This window comes from Haliotis cracherodii, unplaced genomic scaffold, assembly GCF_022045235.1.
Source record: "Haliotis cracherodii isolate W230 unplaced genomic scaffold, xgHalCrac1.p SCAF_23, whole genome shotgun sequence".
In the NCBI taxonomy this organism is placed as follows: Eukaryota; Metazoa; Mollusca; class Gastropoda; order Lepetellida; family Haliotidae; genus Haliotis; species Haliotis cracherodii.
Genome location: NW_027266279.1, coordinates 9,487,566 through 9,507,943, shown reverse-complemented (window position 1 = coordinate 9,507,943; position 20,378 = coordinate 9,487,566). Strand labels below are relative to the sequence as shown.

General features: G+C 41.5%; 2 protein-coding genes across 3 annotated transcripts; one reads left to right on the top strand and one right to left on the bottom strand.

Annotated features, from left to right (window-relative positions):
• Positions 1–3,536: 3,536 nt before the first annotated feature.
• Positions 3,537–9,274, bottom strand: LOC139471677 (coiled-coil domain-containing protein 115-like). Of its 2 annotated transcripts, none has more exons than XM_071254125.1 (2): positions 9,246–9,274; positions 3,537–5,394 (listed from the first exon to the last, which is right to left on the bottom strand). In XM_071254125.1, the coding sequence occupies exon 2, from the start codon at positions 5,391–5,393 to the stop codon at positions 4,785–4,787; it is 609 nt and encodes a 202-aa protein (XP_071110226.1). In that variant the 5' UTR covers position 5,394; positions 9,246–9,274; the 3' UTR covers positions 3,537–4,784. The 2 variants fall into 2 exon arrangements, with proteins under 2 accessions (XP_071110226.1, XP_071110227.1); XM_071254126.1 differs by lacking the exon at positions 9,246–9,274 and adding an exon at positions 8,474–8,539.
• A 257-nt stretch (positions 9,275–9,531) lies between these two features.
• LOC139471672 (F-box only protein 42-like) lies at positions 9,532–18,360 on the top strand. The gene is made up of 8 exons (XM_071254119.1): positions 9,532–9,752; positions 10,373–10,609; positions 11,455–11,558; positions 11,910–12,076; positions 13,186–13,282; positions 14,881–14,937; positions 16,061–16,177; positions 16,666–18,360. Exons 1-8 carry the CDS (start codon positions 9,614–9,616, stop codon positions 17,458–17,460), a joined length of 1,713 nt encoding a protein of 570 aa, XP_071110220.1. The 5' UTR covers positions 9,532–9,613; the 3' UTR covers positions 17,461–18,360.
• Positions 18,361–20,378: the final 2,018 nt, after the last annotated feature.

Genomic DNA, 20,378 nt, shown 5'->3' with positions numbered 1-20,378 from the left:
CTTTGTAATGGCCACAGCTAAATAGCCAATATTACTGTGCAGGCAAGAGCTACTACTAAGCGTAATAGCTAAAAAGTCTAGTATTACTGTGTAGGCAAGAGTTACTAATTCCGTCCAACAGCTAAAAAGCTAATATTACTGTGTAGGCAAGAGTAATTGCTTGACAACGGCTAAATAGCTAAAATTACTGTGTATTACTTAAGGAGAGGTGGGGTGATATTGGGTTTAACGTCGCGTCCAAGATTAGTACACTTATATAGCGTCGTCCATGCACGTGTGTGTGTGTGTGTGTGTGTGTGTGTGTGTGTGGCTGCTTGTACTAGTCCGGAATGTCGTTGATTTTATAGTGCTAGCCCACTGAGATACCAATGCCGCAGTTTGACATGTTTACCACACACAGACACAGTATGCTGACTCCATGCTGACGAGTCCTTGTTTGAGACCCTTAATGCCGAGCGCAAGGCGAGGTAACATCAAGTGCCATCTTTTAACGTCTTTTGATATGACGCGGCCGAGGATCGAACCCCGGACCTTCCGCTCTCCATGTGAAAATGATGAGATCTGATTGGATCACGTGATCTTGATAAAATACGATGTTTCACACCTGGGAGGGAAAGAAATTTCTGAGCCGGTGAATAAATCACTTATACCCCGCCGCTAAGAAAACAGGATGCACATGGATATCTGAGCGGGAGAATAAATCCCTTATTCGCCGCTTCGAAGCCGCACGTTTTTTCGGAGTCAATGAAGTCTCGTGACACAGCAAAAGTTAACCTCAGCTCAATCGAACAGCTGTTTTCTATCTATCCCCCCCCCCCCCCCCCCCCCCCGCGGGACGCATAAAACCACATATACCACTCGTGGTACTACTACCGCTGATATTGACAGACGGGTTTAATGTGCCATAATATTCAAGTCAATAATCGAAGTCCCTTATTTCATGTGTGAGTAAGTGAGTGAGTTGGGTTTAACGCCGTTTTTTTTAACAGAATTACAGTTAAATCGCGGCGTGTCAGCTTAATGCGGGAGGAAAGGCCGAAGTGATGCAGGTCTCGGACGTTTACCACTTCGGTGAAACCCACGAGCACGGGTATGGTGCTGACAAACCTAGAAACATAATCGGGGCGAACCGGGATTCGAACCCACAATCATAGGTTTCTGGCGTGCCTAAGGGACGCAACTCTGCACAGCGAATAGCGGTGCCTTAGAAGACTGGGCCACCCGTGCCCCCTTTTAATGATGACTTCAACTTCACGATTCCTCACTTTTTAAATATTTTGTGATTTTTTCGTCTATTGGAGTCGTATAAAATTAGGGATACCACGTTACCTAGTGTTAAATATTTTGAATTTTCAAGGATTGTAAAATCAGCTGGTATTAATAATCCTTTTGTTTTGTTTATTGAAAGGCCATTTTTTACATTATTACCAGTACAAATACATAATTACGTTACCGATACATACGTTACTACTGATAAGGTGTGGATAGATAAACTTGACATAATTTGCAAGATAGAACACAAGGAAATAGAAATGGCTGAGCAGATACCGGGAGTAGTATCTGGTACATACGTTGCAGAAATACAGAGTGAGTGAGTGTTTGTTTGTTGTTTAACGCCGCACTCAGCAGTATTCCAGCTATATGACGGAGTTCTGTAAGTAACAGACAATCCAGTGATTGACATCATGAGCATCGATCCACACAGTTGGGATACGATGACATGCATTAACAAAGTCAGCGCGCCTGGCCACCCGATCCCGTTAGTCGCTTCTAACGACAAGCATAGTCGAATTTTACTGCAAGCATAGGGTGCTGAATCAACAGCAAAACAGTTTATAATACTGTGTTGGTCATTGTGTCAACTAACGTGGCAACAACAAAACAGTTTATAATACTGTGTTGCTCATTGTGTCAACTAATGTAACGACAGCAAAACAGTTTATAATACTGTGTTGGTCACTGTTTCAACTAATGTAACAACAGCAATACAGTTTATATTATTGTTTTGGTCATTGTTTCAACTAATGTAACAACAGCAAAACAGTTTATATTACTGTGTTGGTCATTGTTTCAACTGGTACAGCAACAGCAAGACAGTTTAAATTACTGTCTTGGTCATTGTTTCAACTAATGTAGCAACAGCAAGACAGTTTATAATACTGTGTTGGTCACTGTTTCAACTAATGTAACAACAGCAATACAGTTTAAATTACTGTCTTGGTCATTGTTTCAACTAATGTAGCAACAGCAAGACAGTTTATAATACTGTGTTGGTCATTGTTTCAACTAATGTAGCAACGGCAAGAGAGTTTACATTACTGTGTTGGTCATTGTTTCAACTAATGTAGCAACAGCAAGACAGTTTATATTATTGTGTTGGTCATTGTTTCAACTGGTACAGCAACAGCAAGACAGTTTATATTACTGTCTTGGTCATTGTTTCAACTGGAACAGCAACAGCAAGACAGTTTATATTACTGTGTTGTATTACTGGCAGTTGTTTCAACTGATGTGGCATCAGCAACGTGGATCATACATATCACTGTGTCGGTAATTGTTACAACTTCGGTGTGAGATAGTCATATTACTGTCTGTGTATGGATTACTAATGAAGTAGCAACAACTCAGTAGTTAATATTGTATATTCTCCTGTGAGCTCAATATACTTAATCCATAAACGTTTGTTGACTTAATTTACATATCTGTGAACACAAAATTTGGAATAAAATGCTTTTACTTCCTCTCCAACTATGCTAACACACATAAGGAATGTTTATACATGTCACTTTAAATTGCTAATAAGAAGCACATTTTTCATATTTTATATGTCATATGAAGCTAACATTTTCTGCATTACACTGGACAAAGAATAACATTTTTAGTCTCCTTAAATAATATGTATTTGAAATTTTACTTTTTCTGACTGCCTACCCTATAGTTTGCAATGTTTATGTCAGTGTCATAAGCCTTCTGTTGTAAAACTGTAGATGTGCTTTGAAAATAAAACATAAACGTATTTGCAAGGTTCTGCCTTGATTGTTTATGTTGACTACATTTGATATGTCATTTCCTGTCATCCTGTCAAAAGTGGGGATGTGAGTAACCTATAACAAACTGGGACGTGAGTCACCTATAACAAATTGGGATGAGAATCACCCATAAGAAGCTGGGATGTGAGTCACCTATAATAAACTGGGATGTGAGTCACCCATAACAAACATGGGTGTGAGTCACCTATAACAAACTGGGATGTAAGTCACCTATAACAAACTGGGATGTGAGTCTCTGGTAACAAACTTTGATGCAAGTCAATTGTCACAAGGTGGGATGTGAGTCACCTGTCACAAGCAAGGATGCAAGTCAATTGTCACAAGGTGGAATGTGAGTCATCTGTCACAAGCAAGGATGGAAGTCAATTGTCACAAGGTGGGATGTGAGTAATAGCTGGAATAATGCTGAGTGTGGCATTAAGCAACAAACAAACAAAACATAAACAACACCTAAACCTCAACCACATGTGAAGAGTTTATTCCTGACTAGACATACACAGCGTCATGCATGCTCTCATTCATTCAGAATGATTCATTTAAACTCCATACATCATCCCATGAAATAATGACTGTACAACTTGCAGATACACATATTTACTTGAATACACTATCTCATAAAAATCAGATCTTTGTGCTCGCTAGAGAGCACTAAGATCTGAACAAATGAGATTTCCTGACTACATGGACAATATGGCACCATCCCCTGATTACATAGCACTAAACTGATCATTGGTACCTCCCCTGCCCCCCAACGGTGTGTGTGTGTGTGTGTGTGTGTGTGTGTGCGTGCGTGCGAATACTACTCCGGTACCATCTTTTAACGTCTTTTGGTATGACGCGGCCAGGGATCGAATCCCAGACCTTCCGCTCTCTGGGCTGACGCTCTACCACTAGACCACGGAGGAGGTCTGCACGCAACAAGGGAACGGCCTAAGACCGATAATAATTATGGTGGGCTGTCATGTCACTGTAGATAGCAAAGAAAAAAATAATTGTGGTCTAAGGCCACATCAATCATTAGACCTTTTATTTTTATCAACCGATTTTCAAAATGCTTGGTGCAAAATTTGTGTCGGGCTAAAAAAAATCGTGTTGGTTCTCAGGCACCTTGCATCATCCTAAAGTCTGCCGTATGTTTTGTTTGTATTTCCACTTTCAATAAAAAAAATCCTAATTCTTAAAAACAATGCGATCCAATACAGCACAGAGTTACTTCCCTTTACACACGCACTGCTTTCCTGTGTATGTTGTGTTATGGTCATGGTAGCAATAGGAGTTTGTATGCTTGTTTATTTAGGGAGGTCCTTTCCCAGGTTGATGGTACACAACTGTTTATTTGGTAACATACTAGTTTGAACAAGCACAAAAAACAACCACCCACCAGCCCGCACTATATTTTCAAAAGTCTTTGCCTGAGAACCAATTCTTTTATTTTTTTAAGGCTATTATTGGTCGTATTGGTGGTGATGGTGGTTGGGGAGGCGGGGCTACAGACACATTGTCCGCAAATTACACCCTCAATTAACAATAGTAACACAGTGATCGAAGTGGATATTTTCTGTACATGTACAATGCACACTTTTGTTATTTATCGAGTAACATGATGTCACATGACTTGATAAAAGATGTCTGAACGTTGAAATGCGTATAACGAACGACTAAAATAAGAGCCCTTTGAGTTTATTATAACCCTAGTTTACTGTATTCAACAGTAGCATACTTTTAAGTTCAGATCTAATTTTCAACAGAGAGCAATTTTTGTTTCTCAGCTAACAATTTCTTATAATCTTCTCTGAGATTACCAAGTTTTAGCTTCAAGTTTGCAACTGTCACAGCTAAACCTGAAGCCTCTTGGAAACTCGACTGACTTCTCCTCAGAGCTTGTGGAACAAGCACGCCGAACCATTTTAATGGATCAACATGACCAGACTTCTTCTCTGAAGACTCGTCTTTGACGGCAGCAGACGAATCACTTGCAGAACCAATAGTTTCCACTTCAGGCGTGTCTCCATCAGAGAGTTTATTTTGAACATTTCTCTTGCGTAATGTTTCATCCTTTACAGAATCTTTTGAAGTCTTGACACTCGTTTTCAGAAATTCAAATTTAGTGTCTTTCTTTTCACCATTCACAAGAATGGTGAGGAGTGGATCCATCTCATCGGGCAGCTGGGTGGCGCTGACAGACTTGACCCCCATTGAATATCGGGCCCTGGACAAGTTCAGGAAGCCATCTCTCATATACTGCTCCAGCTTAGCCTGTTCCTGGTACACTTGGCCCAGGACGTCAAAAAAGTCCAGAAGGTTCTTGTCCAGCTTCTCACTGACTTCTTCTAGTTGCGTCATTCTGTCAACAAAGAGAAGTGGGAATGTATGTAAAAGCACAATCTCACTAAAATCTGTTCTTCTCGCTGCCGCTAAACAAAGAACTGAGGACATCCCATTACGGGTCACATCAGACCGACCTTTCGCAAACACTGACCGACCAATGGAATTACTGACAAGAAGTCGACATTAGCCAATCAGGAGGCAGCCTTCTCGTGCTTTACGGCACTTATTTCAAATTGGCGACTACGCTTCGAAACATATTTTGACAAATTCTCGCTTAAAAATTTTAAACCTGAACAAAAGACCATTCTAGAATGGCTAATATATGGTCTAGATTGTATAGATTCAGTCGTTAAGCCCGTAACTATCGTTTGGAATACCCTGTTTTAACGTTTTCGAGGCTGCATGATTAGAAATCACATCCTGACTGTCACTTTCATGATCTGGTAAGCGGCGCTCTGATTGGTTGGATGAAAGGTCGTTCTGACATGACCCCTAATGGCATGTCCTCAGATCTGTGTTTACCGGTAGCGAGAACTAAGATATGATTTTAATGAGATTGATAAAAGCATGACTAAGCTATCTTATGATAGTGGTGTAACTATCATCGTAAGTCATCAGTTATTACGTGAACTTAGGTTGAAGCTGATTTATGCTGTTTTCTTTGAACAGATTTGCGTTATAAGCATGATGTAAGATTGTTATTAGGTTGTAAGGAAATTTTTATCAACCAGAGGCCTATACTGCATAATTTGTTTTGGGTAAACAGTACATGGCTGCCATGTGCTTTTAACTCATGCAAAGACATTCTGTATTAAACCATGAACGAGAAAATATTTGTCCATCTCTTCATCTATTCCATTTCGTTGGCTTCAGAAGTTGGAAGGGGGATCCATGGGGGAAGCCCGAGCAGGGGCACATGATCAAACCTGTTACATGTAGACTAAGAAATATATGTTATCAGATAAGAAAATAGGGGGAAATGTTGCCATCTAGCATTTACTTCACACTATTAATCCCGTCAAGAGGTTAATATTACTGTGCTCTTCTATTACGATGCAAGTCTTTGACATTACCACTTCGGTGACACCCACGAGCATTAATATGGTGCTGACAAACATATACCGTATTCAACGTAATAAGCGCCCAGCTCTAATTAGCGCCCACGGCGATATTTGCTAACATATTGGCAAGAGAACAATCCCAATTAGCACCCCTTCCAATTGATCAATGTACACAAGATTTTTTATTCGTGTATAATACGTACTCGTGTGTTATATGCACCCTTAATTATGGGCAATTAAATTCAGGAAAAATATATCTGTCGTATATGAACAGTTCAAGCTGTCAGCATAAACCACGAAATTTATCTTTCAACTCTGTTGTTTTTCACCAAAATAGTATTCTAATAAGAGCCCCCTATTTTATTTTTGAGAGCGCCCTGGGCGCTTATTACGTCGAATATGGTAAATATAATCTGGGCGAACCGGGATTCAAACTCACGGTCATAGGTTTTGATGGCCTAAGGAGGACAGTGGTTCAGCCACCTGTGCCCCTCAGTGCCAGCTTGAAAGCTAAAGAGTTAATTTACTTTAGCTACAGGACCAAAGACACTACCGTATTCGACGTAATAAGCGCTTAGGGCACTCTCAATATTAGAAATAGGGGGCTCTTATTAGAATATTATTTTGATGAAAAAGAACAGAGTTTAAAGATAAATTTCGAGGTTTATGCTGACAGCCTGAAATGTTTATGTACGACATATTTTTCCAGAATTTAATTGCCGATAATTAAGGGCGCATATAACACACGCGTGCGTATTATACAAGAATAAATAAGTCTTGTGTACATTGATCAATAGAAAGGGGTGCTAATTGGGATTGTTCACTAGCCAATATATTAGCAAATATCGCAGCGGGCGCTTATCAGAGTGGGGCGCTCATTACGTCGAATACGGTATTACACATATTAGTGCTTGTTGACCTATATGTGAATAGAGCCTGATTAACACTCATAAGGACAAATATTAAAATTCATGTGCACAAGCTCGCTAGTAAAAAATTGACAAAAAAGTATGGATATACCCTAGTTTTTGATTCAATATTTTGGAGGAAAAAAAAGAATTTGAATATCATTGGCAGAAAAACATTACACTGTACCCCGTCAGCAAATTCAGGTACATGAATGGGTGATAAGAAACTTGGTCAGTACAAATTTGAAATTCAAGATAGAAAGTAACCAGACATGTTGATTTACTGTTTAGGTTGTGTTTTTTGTTCTGCCAGGCATTGTTTTACATCCAGGGATGAAGATTACCTTGTGTATTTTCTCATAAACTAAGCCAGAATCAGCAATTAACTGTACACACGTTTTCTTGGAATCTACCGGTGATTCGGTTAAAACTTACCCAATGATATAACTTTGTGCGATTTTGATCCAAGGGTCGGGAAAAATTGTATCTGAAACTATTTTTTTAATCAGGAATAATATATTCCAATATAATGTTATTTTAGTTGCAGCTTTTACTATATATATTTAAAATAATAATAACCCTAAGCAGAGCACTTTGGTGCAGCTGATCACTATTGCCGGTTATATTTTTTCATATGGAAAAAGTTGACCAGTCAAGTCGAGGCTCTCGTGCATGTGATCGCGAGAACTACATGTTGACATAGAATTGTCAAGCTACAACAAACATGAATTTTAACTTATCAAAGTATGAACTATTCGGAACTACATTGAGTGGGCCATCTTTGGAAACACTGTTTAGAAGAGGTGAAATTGCTAACCCATAACATAACTGCCAGGTAACTCCAAAAATCATAAATAGAAACCTTACCAAAAGGATCAGAAAGCTGTGCTTCAACAGAAAGACATGCCTGACCCTAATGATCAGAAAGGGGAATATGATCGAAAAAGGGCAGAGCAAACGGTAACCAACCATAACATTAGTATTGAAGAGGCATGCAAGATCTTATTTTATCTGAATCCCACTTTATTTGTAGCCACTGCCAGACTATTAGGTGCGATATAAAAATCTGTTTGCCACCCAAGAGTACAAAAAAAACACTAGATAAAACTGAAGAAAAATTATTTACTATCGCTTAGCTGATCTCGCAGGACTCTTCGATCCTTAGTGTAAGTTGTGCTTGGGCTAAGGTAGGTTACTTCTCAACTCTTGGATCCTTGAATGACAATAGAACCGAACAAGTTTATAACTGCTCCAGGGGTAAGGGCTGGAATGAGTCCAATTTTACTACCCAGGTACCCAACTCCCTATTACCCAAACCCTACCTGGGTATCTGCTGTAGGTCTCAAGAGATAGGTCCAAAATGTCAGATTGGGAATAGTTTGACTGTAGCCCTGGCAAAATGTATTTAGATACTTGTACAAAACGATCTGGTCATGCATACACGGAAGTTGACAGGAGTTTTATCTTTAATCAAACATATAAAGTCAAAAGGAATGCATGCTTAGTCAGAAAGAAATGGGAACATTACTCACTCACAGTGTAACCATTGAGTTCTAAATATGTTTTGCCAGTAAACAATACATCACGAGACTAACCACGGGTACGGGTAGTTCTGTGGGTACCCGGGTTCTTCTCAGTACCCACCCGACGTGAGTACCCGAGTTACCCGTCCCAGCCCGAGTAACCTCTGCGACCACCGCAGATAAAACGAGCAGCTGTCGCTGATGTAAGAATAAAGGAAAAGTCAGTGTCGATGGGCTAACGTCATTGACTCATTTCAAGCTTGACAAAACCACGTAAAATGAAAAATACCCGTACTTGTTAAATACGAGCAAAGTGGAACTATCGGCATATCAAATCAAGTTATAACAACAATCCATAGCTGTGAACAAACTTACTTATCACTAATATCAGTTTCCTCAACATCAACAGGGATTTCCGCAAATAGGTATATTTAGAGTTATCCGCCCCTAACTTGATGTATGCAGAATTAAGATGCACTTTTTTCACTGGTCAATATTTATTTGATAGGACAACAACACTGTAAAAGAAAATCATTTTCTATAAAAACATCCATTTCTATGTCATTGATTTACTTTACATGCAAATGAAAACCATAATATATGTCATGCGATTTTTTAAAGTCAATATTTACCATAATTTAACCCGCAGCCAATGTGGAAATATGGCGGCTGATCCAACGTGTCTGTGTTGTTATTAATATTTGAAACGGAAAATTCAAAACATTTATGAATAATTTTCGACAATGGCTACGGAAAATCAATACTTATTCATTACGGATCTTCCAGAAGAAATACTGGAGATTATCCTTGCCAAATTATCCCCTTATCGGGATTTGAAATCCGCCAAACTTGTTTGTAAACAGTGGCATCGACTCGTGACAGGTATGGACACTTTCCTTGACACGAAAACAATGCTCAGATTCTTTCTATTCGTATTGTAGTTTTGTCACTGCGTCTCATATTAATGTTAAATACATGTCACACAAGCCTTCACTGAATATTTTCAGTTCACGTGCCTTATTATCTTTACACATCTTTCTTTCAAAAATATACGACGTGTGGTTGTTGTTTATCGCAAATAAAACACTGCATGGAGAATAAACCATGAGGGGTGCAACCCCGAGTGGTTTATTCTCCCTGCAGTGTTTTATTTTACGATAAAGAACTGCTGGTCAACGCAGATAAACATGATGGCGAAACGATTGCATCCAAAAGCGTATAGACATGACAATCAGTATTAGGAGAAATGGTACAGATGATCCACGTGATGATTGTGAGAATATGCAGGAAACACCAAACTGAACCCACCTGTTCATAATATTGACTTGTCTGACATTTCATGGTCGTTGGTTTATTCTCATGGTTTTTCATATTTATTCTCCTTGCAGTGTTTTATGGTACGATAAACAACAACCATGAGTCATTTATTTCTTAAACAAAGATATGTAAAGATATTTGGGTACACAAGTTAAAAGACTGAGCCCTGGTTTTGTTTGTTTCAGGTGTCACTCAAAAGCTGTATGAGAACTTCCAGCAGTGCATCAAGACATCCAGTGTTGCATGGACTCCCTTCCAGGCCGAGGCAGGTCCCACCATCACGGAGCGCTACTCCCACTGCGCCTGCTACTATGACAAGTCTCTGTATGTGTTTGGGGGCTGCACTTCCACCAACACTACCTTCAATGATCTGTGGAGGTTTGACTTGGCAACCAGACAGTGGATAAGACCTCTGGCAATGGGTAAATACTGACATGATCTTTCATCATCAATTTCAAAGCTACAACACTACCCTGACTATGGTACTGCCGTATAGTTCATGCAAGACGATACAACATTGAAGGCCTCTTTACCCATGAGCGAGTTCAATCTTGCAGAAAACGAGATTTAGTGATACATTATTCCTGTTACTTGTTTCGACCTGTGAAAATCTGGTAGAGAATAGATCTTCAGCAACCCATGCTTATCGTAAGAAGCGACTAATGGGATCGGGAGGTCAAGCTCGCTGACTTGGTTGATGCATGTCATCAAATCCCAATTGCGTGGATCAATGCTCATGATGTCAATCACTGGCTTGTTTGGTCCAGACTTGATTATTGACAGGCCTCCATCATATCGCTGGAATATTGCTGAGTGGGGCGTTAATCTACAATCAAACAAATGTTACTTGTTTCAGTTATTTATATCGTCACTATATGGCTGAAATATTGCCGATGTGACATTAATTCTTAACTCACTCATTCAGTTATTTATCATGTTCATAAATTGTAGGAGACCTGCATCACTTCGGGCTTTCCTCTCACATTAAGTTGACTTGCTATGATACAAAACGGCGTTCAACCCAACTCACTCACTCACAATGAATAGTCTTACTGGGCATGCTAGTAAGACCTCCTGTTGTTTTCGTTACAATGGCTAGTACAGTCAGCTCCATTAAATGATGTTAATTACATCCTTTTTTTCAGTTTATACGATGCATAATTCAATCATTTTCATGTTCTTTCATGCACAGGACCAATTTGGTATGTCGGTTGACCTTGGGGGAAAGTTATTTTGTCTTTGCATAATGACTGTGTTTGCATTTAAGGAACCTACCCATCCCCTAAGGCGTGTGCCTCCATGGTAGTATACAAGGACAACCTGGTTCTGTTTGGGGGCTGGAGTCACCCAACACCCTACCCACTTCACCAGGTATGTAGTGGTAACCATTTCAGACCTGTTTCAGATATGCTAGGAGTTACATACCTTACAATATTGAGCTACTTTTATTTCTTAGATTTGGTCGAAAAAGGATCTGTTCTTAGTACCATAACTACAGGTGTAACCATGGTAACACATGATTATATTGCTCCACTGCGGTTGTCTTTTGGTTGATGGCGGTACATCAGTGACAGGTTGGAATAGCAGCAGATGACGTCAATACCGTGCTTGACTATGATTTCAGTAGGTGAGGAGAAATGGGGTTAAAACAAGGACTGGTCGTCTCAGAGTCTGTATAGTTGAAGTTGTCATGGCGATCATATCATATGAACTTCTTTTCAGGCTGCCAGGTTCTTCTCGGAGTTGCACATGTACAACCCAGTAAGCAATCGCTGGTGTCATGTGACCAGCCTGTCTCGTCCATTACCTAAACCCATCGCCGGACATTCAGCATCCGTCGTGAAGGATGTCATGATAGTATTTGGTGGATCTCACGTGCCAGGAGTAGGGTGAGTAGAGTAGGCTTCTGTTTGCAATACTTCATGTATTGGTGAATAATGGTTTAGAAATGGTATTCAGAAGCCCATGAAGATCGCTCAGTGGTCTATTGGTAGAGCGTCTGCCCGGAGAGCGGAAGGTCTGGGGTTCGATCCCCGACCGCGTCATACCAAAAGACGTCAAGAGATGGTACTTGTTGTTACCCTGTTTAGCGCTCGGCATTAAGGGGCTAAAATAAGGACTGGTCGGCTCGGAGTCAGTATACTGTGTCTGAGAGGGGTGTTCATGTCAAACTGCAGCATTGTATCTCAGTGTGCTAGCACTATAATTTGGCATCAGTCCGGACTAGTACAAGCAGCCCCCCCCACACACACACACTTGTGTATGCACGTCGTTATATAAGTGCAATAATCTTGGACGCGACGTTAAACCCTATTTCACCTCACCTCAGAAACCCATGCTTGTCGTAAGAGGTGACTAACATGTTCAGGTGGTCAGTCTTGATGAAGTATGTCATCGTATCCCAAATGTTTAAACTGAAGCTCATGATGTCAGTCACTGGATTGTCTGGCCGAGACTCGTTTATTTACAGACTGCTATCATGCAGCTGGAATATTGATAAGTGTAGTGTTAAACAAGAAACAAACAAAACATTTCAATGCAGCCTTAAACACAACTCATCATTTGGCCGCCTCCAAGGCAGGAGCATGTGGGTTTGATCCCTGGCTGCATCATACCAAAAGACGTTAAAATAAATGGTACTTGTTGTTGCCCTGCCTGGCGCTTGGCATTAGCATGGGCTAAAACAAGGACTGGTCGGCTTGGAGTCAGTGCACTGTGTCTCAGTGGGGTATTCATGTTAAACTGAAGCATGGTATCTCAGTGGGCTGGCACTATAAAATTAATATCAATCCGAACTACTACAAGCAGCCACACACATGTGCATGCACATCGCTATAGTACAATACTCATTAAACCCCATTTCACCTCACTCACTCACCATTTAAATGCAGTCTTAAACCAATACCCACCCACCATTTCAATGCTATCTTTAACACAACTCACCTCCTAAGCATTAATATTCACCATGTGACATGTGTTGATCTGTGTTTTGTTGCAGGAGTAACGATGTTTGGGTGTTTGATTTTATGGAATCAGTCTGGATAAAACACCCCACCTCTAATCTCAAACCTAACCCTCGATACGGACAGTCTCAGGTAGGGGATGTTATTGTGTTTATCGACCGCCTCCGTGGTCTAGTGGTAGAGCGTCCACCCGGAGAGCGGAAGGGTCCGGGTTTCGATCCCCGGCCGCGTCATACCAAAAGACGTTAAAAGATGGTACTTGTTGTTACCCTGTCTGGCGCTCGGCATTAAGGGGCTAAAACAAGGACTGGTCGGCTCGAAGTCAGTATACTGTGTCTGAGTGGGGTATTCATGTTAAACTGTGGCATGGTATCTCAGTGGGCTAGCACTGTAAAATCCGCATCAGTCCGACTAGTACAAGCATCCACACAAACACACACACATACACGTGCATGCACATCGCTATATAAGTGCAATAATCTTGGACGCGACGTTAAACCCCATTTCACCTCACCTACTGTGTTTATCATTGTTTGTACACTACTCCACTTTTGACAGGGATGTTTTATCCTTCTCTGATACACAAAATGATTCTCATATGATCACTCATCCCTGTCTTATGACAGTCATCAGAGATCTGAGATGGTACTTATTTACACTAGCTTATGCATCTCTGTGTTTATAAGTTATGGGACCAGGGTGCAACCCGGTTTTGTCTTGTGCACATAGGTTTTCATTTCATGTACCTGGTTAAGTTAAATCAAGTTCTTTAAATCGAGCCCTGGATTATGCCTATCAAATGTTGACTAGTATACATGGTATAGTATCATCAAAGTTTGAAAGTACCCTGAAACTCTGCCAAATTAGAAAGGGTACCTGTGTCCTAGTGGTCTTCAGTAATGAGCTTTGCAGAGTTAAGTCCCTTAGTCAGGAGAGACATGCACAGGTGGCCCAGTTGGCCCAGTTGCTGAAGCGCTGCAATTCCCAGTCCAAAGTTGCGTCACTTGGGCACGCCGGAAACCTATGTTCGTGAGTTCAAATCCCGGTTTGCCCCGATTATGTTTATAGGCCTGTCAGAACCATGCCTGTTCTAGTGGGTTTCACCAAAGTGGTAAATGTCCAAGACCTGAATCACTTTGGCTTTCCTCCCACATGAACCTGACACGTCGCGATATAACTGGTAGGAATGTCAGGATTCACTGATTGTACCGATGCATCGGTAGATAATTCTCATGATACGATACGAGATACATGTAAATTTATATCAATACGAAATTTTATTGTAATCGGAATCCATTTGTTCGCGTATCGATTGATTTTTCTTTTCGATTCAAAATGTCATCATATTTCTGAATTTGACGCATACGAAAACTTGTTAGTGTTCTGACACTTGTTTGAATAAACAGAATCAACTTTTTCTAACTATTATCATTTTACAAATTAATCTACTGATAGTGATTAGAACACATAATTGTGAATGTGATATGTAATTAATAAGTTTGCTTCTAAATTTACACAAAAAGGATCGGTTTTGCTGTATCGTGATGTGTATCGTATCTTGACCTCAATATCGAGATATGTATCGTGTCGTGAGGTACCTGTATCGTGACATCCCTAATAACTGGAATCCTGTTCAAAGCAGAATTAGATCTATCTCACTAACTCATTCAAGCTGACATGCTGTACTGTAGGTGAAAGCTCAACTCATTTGTCCACTTCAACTGTTTCAGGTGACGGTCAACCAGAACTGTCTCCTGATCCTGGGGGGCTGTGGGGGTCCCAACCAGGTGAGTCACAACGGAGGGATACACCTAATTTAATCAGAAATGCTCATGTTTTTTACCTCACCTGAGTAAGTATAAAAACATTGCATTTAATCAGAAATGCTCATTATTCAGTAAATATATTACAAGTGACTCCATGACATTTGATTGGAAAGCAAGAATTGTTTTTTTTTGCATTTGTTTTCATAAACCAAAAAAACAAGGTCACGCCCACAAATGGACTAGTTTCCTGATTACCTGACATAATAGAATGGGCGTTCTTGTGTTGCATTATTGTGCTGAACGATGTCACTGATTTCATTCTGTTGTCTGCATTTGTTTTGTTAATGATTGACTAGGCTGTCTGTGAGGTACTTGTTGACTTATTTATCAATAAGAAAAGCGTTAAAAAACAACATTAATACCTCCATAAATGCAAAAAATATTTAAGTCATTTCTTTAGTTGAACTACTTTCACCTCATATGAGGATGATAATGGTGACGACCAGCGATATATTGTTTACTTGATGATGATTTGGTACAGTGAATATTATTGTGCCTCAAGACACATTATTTTTATTCTCTGTGTCCATTCTATATACAGTAAGGGGGCATGGGTGGCCCAGTCGTCTAAGGCGCCACGATTAACTGTGCAGTGTTGTGGCATACCAGAAACCTATGATTGTGGGTTCGAATCCCGGTTTGCCCCGATTATGTTTCTAGGTTTGTCAGCACCATACCCGTGCTGGTGGGTTTCACAGAAGTAGTAAACGTCTGAGACCTGCATCACTTTGGGCTTTTCTCCCACATTAAGCTGACACGCCATGATATAACTGTATTAATGTTGAAAGCGGCGTTAAACTTAACTCACTCACTCACTATATACAGTAAACTACATTTATAATGAACACGCTTACAACAAACTGTCGGATGTAACGAACTGTTACTTGGTCCTGTCCATTTTGTGTGTATATATGTTGTACTTATGCTTATAACGAACTACGGTCATAACGAATTAAAATAAGTGTTCCCTTTGATGTTCGTTATAACTGTAGTTTACTGTACCTGATGAACTTTGGAGCATTCTGGACAGACGTTCTTCATCGTGTAAACCAGACTAATGTCAAATTGTGATGTTTCCATGTAGATATTCAATGATATCTGGCTGTTGGACCTGAATGCAGCCCCATGGGAGTGGCACGAGATCTCCGTGAAGAACCCCGAGTCTGCCGCACCTCAGCTGTGGTGTCACCCAGCCTGCAAGGTAACCGTGGTAACAACAGCTCTTCCTGACCCCCCAGTTACCTACATCCTGTCTATTCAAAGACCCCACTGTAATTCCTCTTCTATATATTTTTCCTCTCTGTCAACATCAAAAGGACCTAATCGAAGAATGTGGGCTGAAAAGAATACATCTTTTCCTCTTAAGGTCTAGTGGATAGAGCAGCAGGCCACAGCAGGTACTTGTTGTTTCCCTGCCTAAGGGGATAAAGAAAGGACAGGTCGGCTCGGAGTTAGTATACTGTGGGGTTCCTTGTTAAACTGCAGCATGGTATTGCAGTGGGCTTGCACAATAAAACTGGCATTAGTCTGGACTATTTCAAGCAGCAAGATTTGAGCAATAATCTTGAACGCAAGTTTAAACCCAATTTCTCCTCTCCTCACCTCATGTGTTTTGGATGATAATTAAACAAATAAGAAGTGTCTTCTAGTTTTTCAATGTTAACATTGTCTCTCTATGTATGTTAACAGGTCGGTGACGTCATGGTTATTCTGAGTAAGCCAGTAAAATCAAACCAGCCACCACCAGTCGTGGCCCCCCGAGCACCAGTTCAAACCAGCCGTGTGTGGGTCCCTCCACGTGGGGAGGTGCAGCCGGGACCCATGAGAGGCCCATCATCACCCCCGGTAGCAAAGAGGCCATTCCCCGATACGGATGACAGTTCCAGTGCTGAGAGTTCAAACGAGGACTCAGGCCGAATTCAGTCACAGGAGATGAAGGTGCTGCCCCCTGGTGACCAGGGATTCGATTCAAGGAAAGATAATGACAGTAGTGATTCAGGTACCGAGTCCAACTACGGCGGAACAGCCAGTGTCCGTCCCGGCTTCCCATCCGTCCGTCCCAACGCCATGAGGAACAGGCAGAGACAGTTAGACACATTACGGAAGTATGAGGAACGCTTACGAAGTGTTCAGGGCGCAGGTGGAGTGGGAAACGGCGCTGGTGGCACCGACAATTGGACTAAGCCAGCTCAGCAAGGACCTGCGAGGGAGCCCCGATCCGCGATGTGTCTGCATCTCTTAGATATCTGTGATATAGATAGGAAGCTGGAAGCATCGTGGTCCATTCCAAATGAGACGACATCCTGTGATACCCCTGAGGAGACGATATTTTACACGTTAGTCGAAGGTCGAGGAGAACTAGTCCTGTTTGGAGGAATACAGCGGGACATCAATTCGATGCAGCGAGGAATTGATGTCAACTTGAAGTCCCACGTTGTCAGTAACAATTTATACATCATTGGCTCCAAGAAACAGACTCTCTAGGAAAGGATGTGATATGTTCTACAATGTTCTATGGAAACTTAATCAAAGTATCTAATTAGTCACATTGTCCCCTGGACCCTCTTGCACTGAACCATCTTAACCCAAAGACTCTGTCTCTTATATTTTAGGGACGGTCGGGTAGCCTAGTGGTTAAAGCGTTTGCTCGTCACGCCGAAGACCCAGGTCCGATTCCCGACATGGGTACAATGTGTGAAGCCCATTTGTGGTGTCCCCCGCCGTGATATTGCTGGAATATTGCTAAAAGCGGCGTAAAACCATACTCACTCACTCAATCTTATATTTTAACATGCCCTGAGACTAATGTACACATGGACCTCATCGTGTCGAATTTGGATGGGTTGATTTCTCGGTTTTCTCAAACCCACTTTCCGTTCCCTGCAAAATCTTTCTCTATTTGTCATCCTTCATGCTCAGATTTGTCAAACTGGATGGGTCGAAATCCCGGTTGTCTCAAACCCATGTATCCAAAATAAGCATAAAGTACCCCTGATGACTCACTTCACACAAAATTGAACAAAGATGACGAGATAACATGTAGTAATGTCTCATAGCGTGATGTTTGGTTCACGGAAATTCACTTTGTTGGAGTCTCAAACCCATGTTGACTCAAACATTTTTTCCAGGTCCCCATGAGTTTGACACAACGAGGTTCAACTGTAGCTCTATTGTATACTTTAACAGAGACTTAAAAATAGTTGAACACCTAAGATTATTGTAAACTTGTTTTCTTTCTTTTCTTTCTTACACTTTAACATTGACTTACAGCAATGGTAGCCTTAAGATTGTTGGCCTTTAGTGTAAGATTGCTGGCATGTTAGCGCTAAGATTGCTGGCATGTTAGTGCTAACATTGCTAGCTTGTTAGCGCTAAGATTGCTGGCTTGTTAGTGCTAACATTGCTGGCTTATTAGTGCTAAGATTGCTGGCATGTTAGTGCTAACATTGCTAGCTTGTTAGCACTAAGATTGCTGGCTTGTTAGTGCTAAGATTGCTGGCTTATTAGTGCTAAGATTGCTGGCTTGTTAGCGCTAAGATTGCTGGCTTATTAGTGCTAAGATTGCTGGTGTGTTAGCACTGAGATTGCTGTCATGTTAGTGCTAAGATTGCTGGTGTGTTAGCACTGAGATTGCTGGCTTGTTAGTGCTAAGATTGCTGGTGTGTTAGTGCTGAGATTGCTGGCATGTTAGTGCTAAGATTGCTGGTGTGTTAGCACTAAGATTGCTGGCTTGTTACTTCTAAGATTGCTGGCATGTTAGCACTGAGATTGCTGGCATGTTAGTGCTAAGATTGCTGGTGTGTTAGCACTAAGATTGCTGGCTTGTTACTGCTAAGATTGCTGGTGTGTTAGCACCGAGATTGCTGGCGTGTTAGCGCAGAGATTGCTGGCGTGTTAGCGCCGAGATTGCTAGCGTGTTTACGCTGAGATTGCTAGTGTGTTAGCACTTAAGATTGCCAGTGCAAGTGGGTCATGACAATTAAGTAGTCAAATATGTATGATCTCTACTGTGATGTGCAATGAGCCGTCATTAAATCTGTTGCCAGGGTAACATTTTTCAGAGTGCATGTATTTTCTGTTTTGATAGTATTACTTAGAGGGGTCGCTGAAAAGTCCTGAGCCTCGCTACGAAGGATTGTATAGTACCCCCATAACAGTTTGCATGTAGTAAGTACAATACTTTCCACATACTTCACCAAAGACACAACCAGGCAGCATATGTCTGCAGACATGAAGTGACTAGGTATTCTCTTTTGATGAACATGAAAAAAAATTGGCTACCAAGCTGACTTGAAGTATCTCAAACTGAAATGGCTAACGCCATCAGCCATCCGTGCAGACATGGCATCATCTTTAAAGGATGATGCTCCATCCTTTGCCGCTGTTTACTGGAAGCCAGCGGAGACCAAGAAGGGAAGAGTCAGCATCGAAGATGATCCAAGATCTGGAAGACCCACCACTGTTTACTGGAAGCCAGCGGAGACCAAGAGGGGAAGAGTCAGCATCGAAGATGATCCAAGATCAGGAAGATCCACCACTGTTTACTGGAAGGCAGCAGAGACCAAGAGGGGAAGAGTCAGCATCGAAGATGATCCAAGATCAGGAAGATCCACCACTGTTTACTGGAAGGCAGCGGAGACCAAGAGGGGAAGAGTCATCATCGAAGATGATCCAAGATCTGGAAGATCTGCCACTGTTTACTGGAAGGCAGCGGAGACCAAGAGGGGAAGAGTCACTGTCGAAGATGATCCAAGATCAGGAAGATCCACCACTGTTTACTGGAAGCCAGCGGAGACCAAGAGGGGAAGAGTCAGCATCGAAGATGATCCAAGATCAGGAAGATCCACCACTGTTTACTGGAAGCCAGCGGAGACCAAGAGGGGAAGAGTCAGCATCGAAGATGATCCAAGATCAGGAAGATCCACCACTGTTTACTGGAAGCCAGCGGAGACCAAGAGGGGAAGAGTCAGCATCGAAGATGAGCCAAGATCAGGAAGATCTGCCACTGTTTACTGGAAGGCAGCGGAGACCAAGAGGGGAAGAGTCAGCATCGGAGATGATCCAAGATCAGGAAGATCCACCACTGTTTACTGGACGGCAGAGGAGACCAAGAGGGGAAGAGTCAACATCGAAGATGATCCAAGATCAGGAAGATCCACCACTGTTTACTGGACGGCAGAGGAGACCAAGAGGGGAAGAGTCAACATCGAAGATGATCCAAGATCAGGAAGATCCACCACTGTTTACTGGAAGGCAGCAGAGACCAAGAGGGGAAGAGTCAGCATCGGAGATGATCCAAGATCAGGAAGATCCACCACTGTTTACTGGAAGGCAGCAGAGACCAAGAGGGGAAGAGTCAGCATCGGAGATGATCCAAGATCAGGAAGATCCACCACTGTTTA

Coding starts and splice junctions, on each gene's coding strand:
- LOC139471677 (XM_071254125.1), bottom strand. CDS start 5,393: ATGACGCAACTAGAAGAAGTCAGTGAGAAGCTGGACAAGAACCTTCTG.
- LOC139471672 (XM_071254119.1), top strand. CDS start 9,614: ATGGCTACGGAAAATCAATACTTATTCATTACGGATCTTCCAGAAGAA. Junction 9,753..10,372: donor GTGGCATCGACTCGTGACAG/GTATGGACACTT, acceptor TGTTTGTTTCAG/GTGTCACTCAAAAGCTGTAT. Junction 16,178..16,665: donor GGTGTCACCCAGCCTGCAAG/GTAACCGTGGTA, acceptor GTATGTTAACAG/GTCGGTGACGTCATGGTTAT.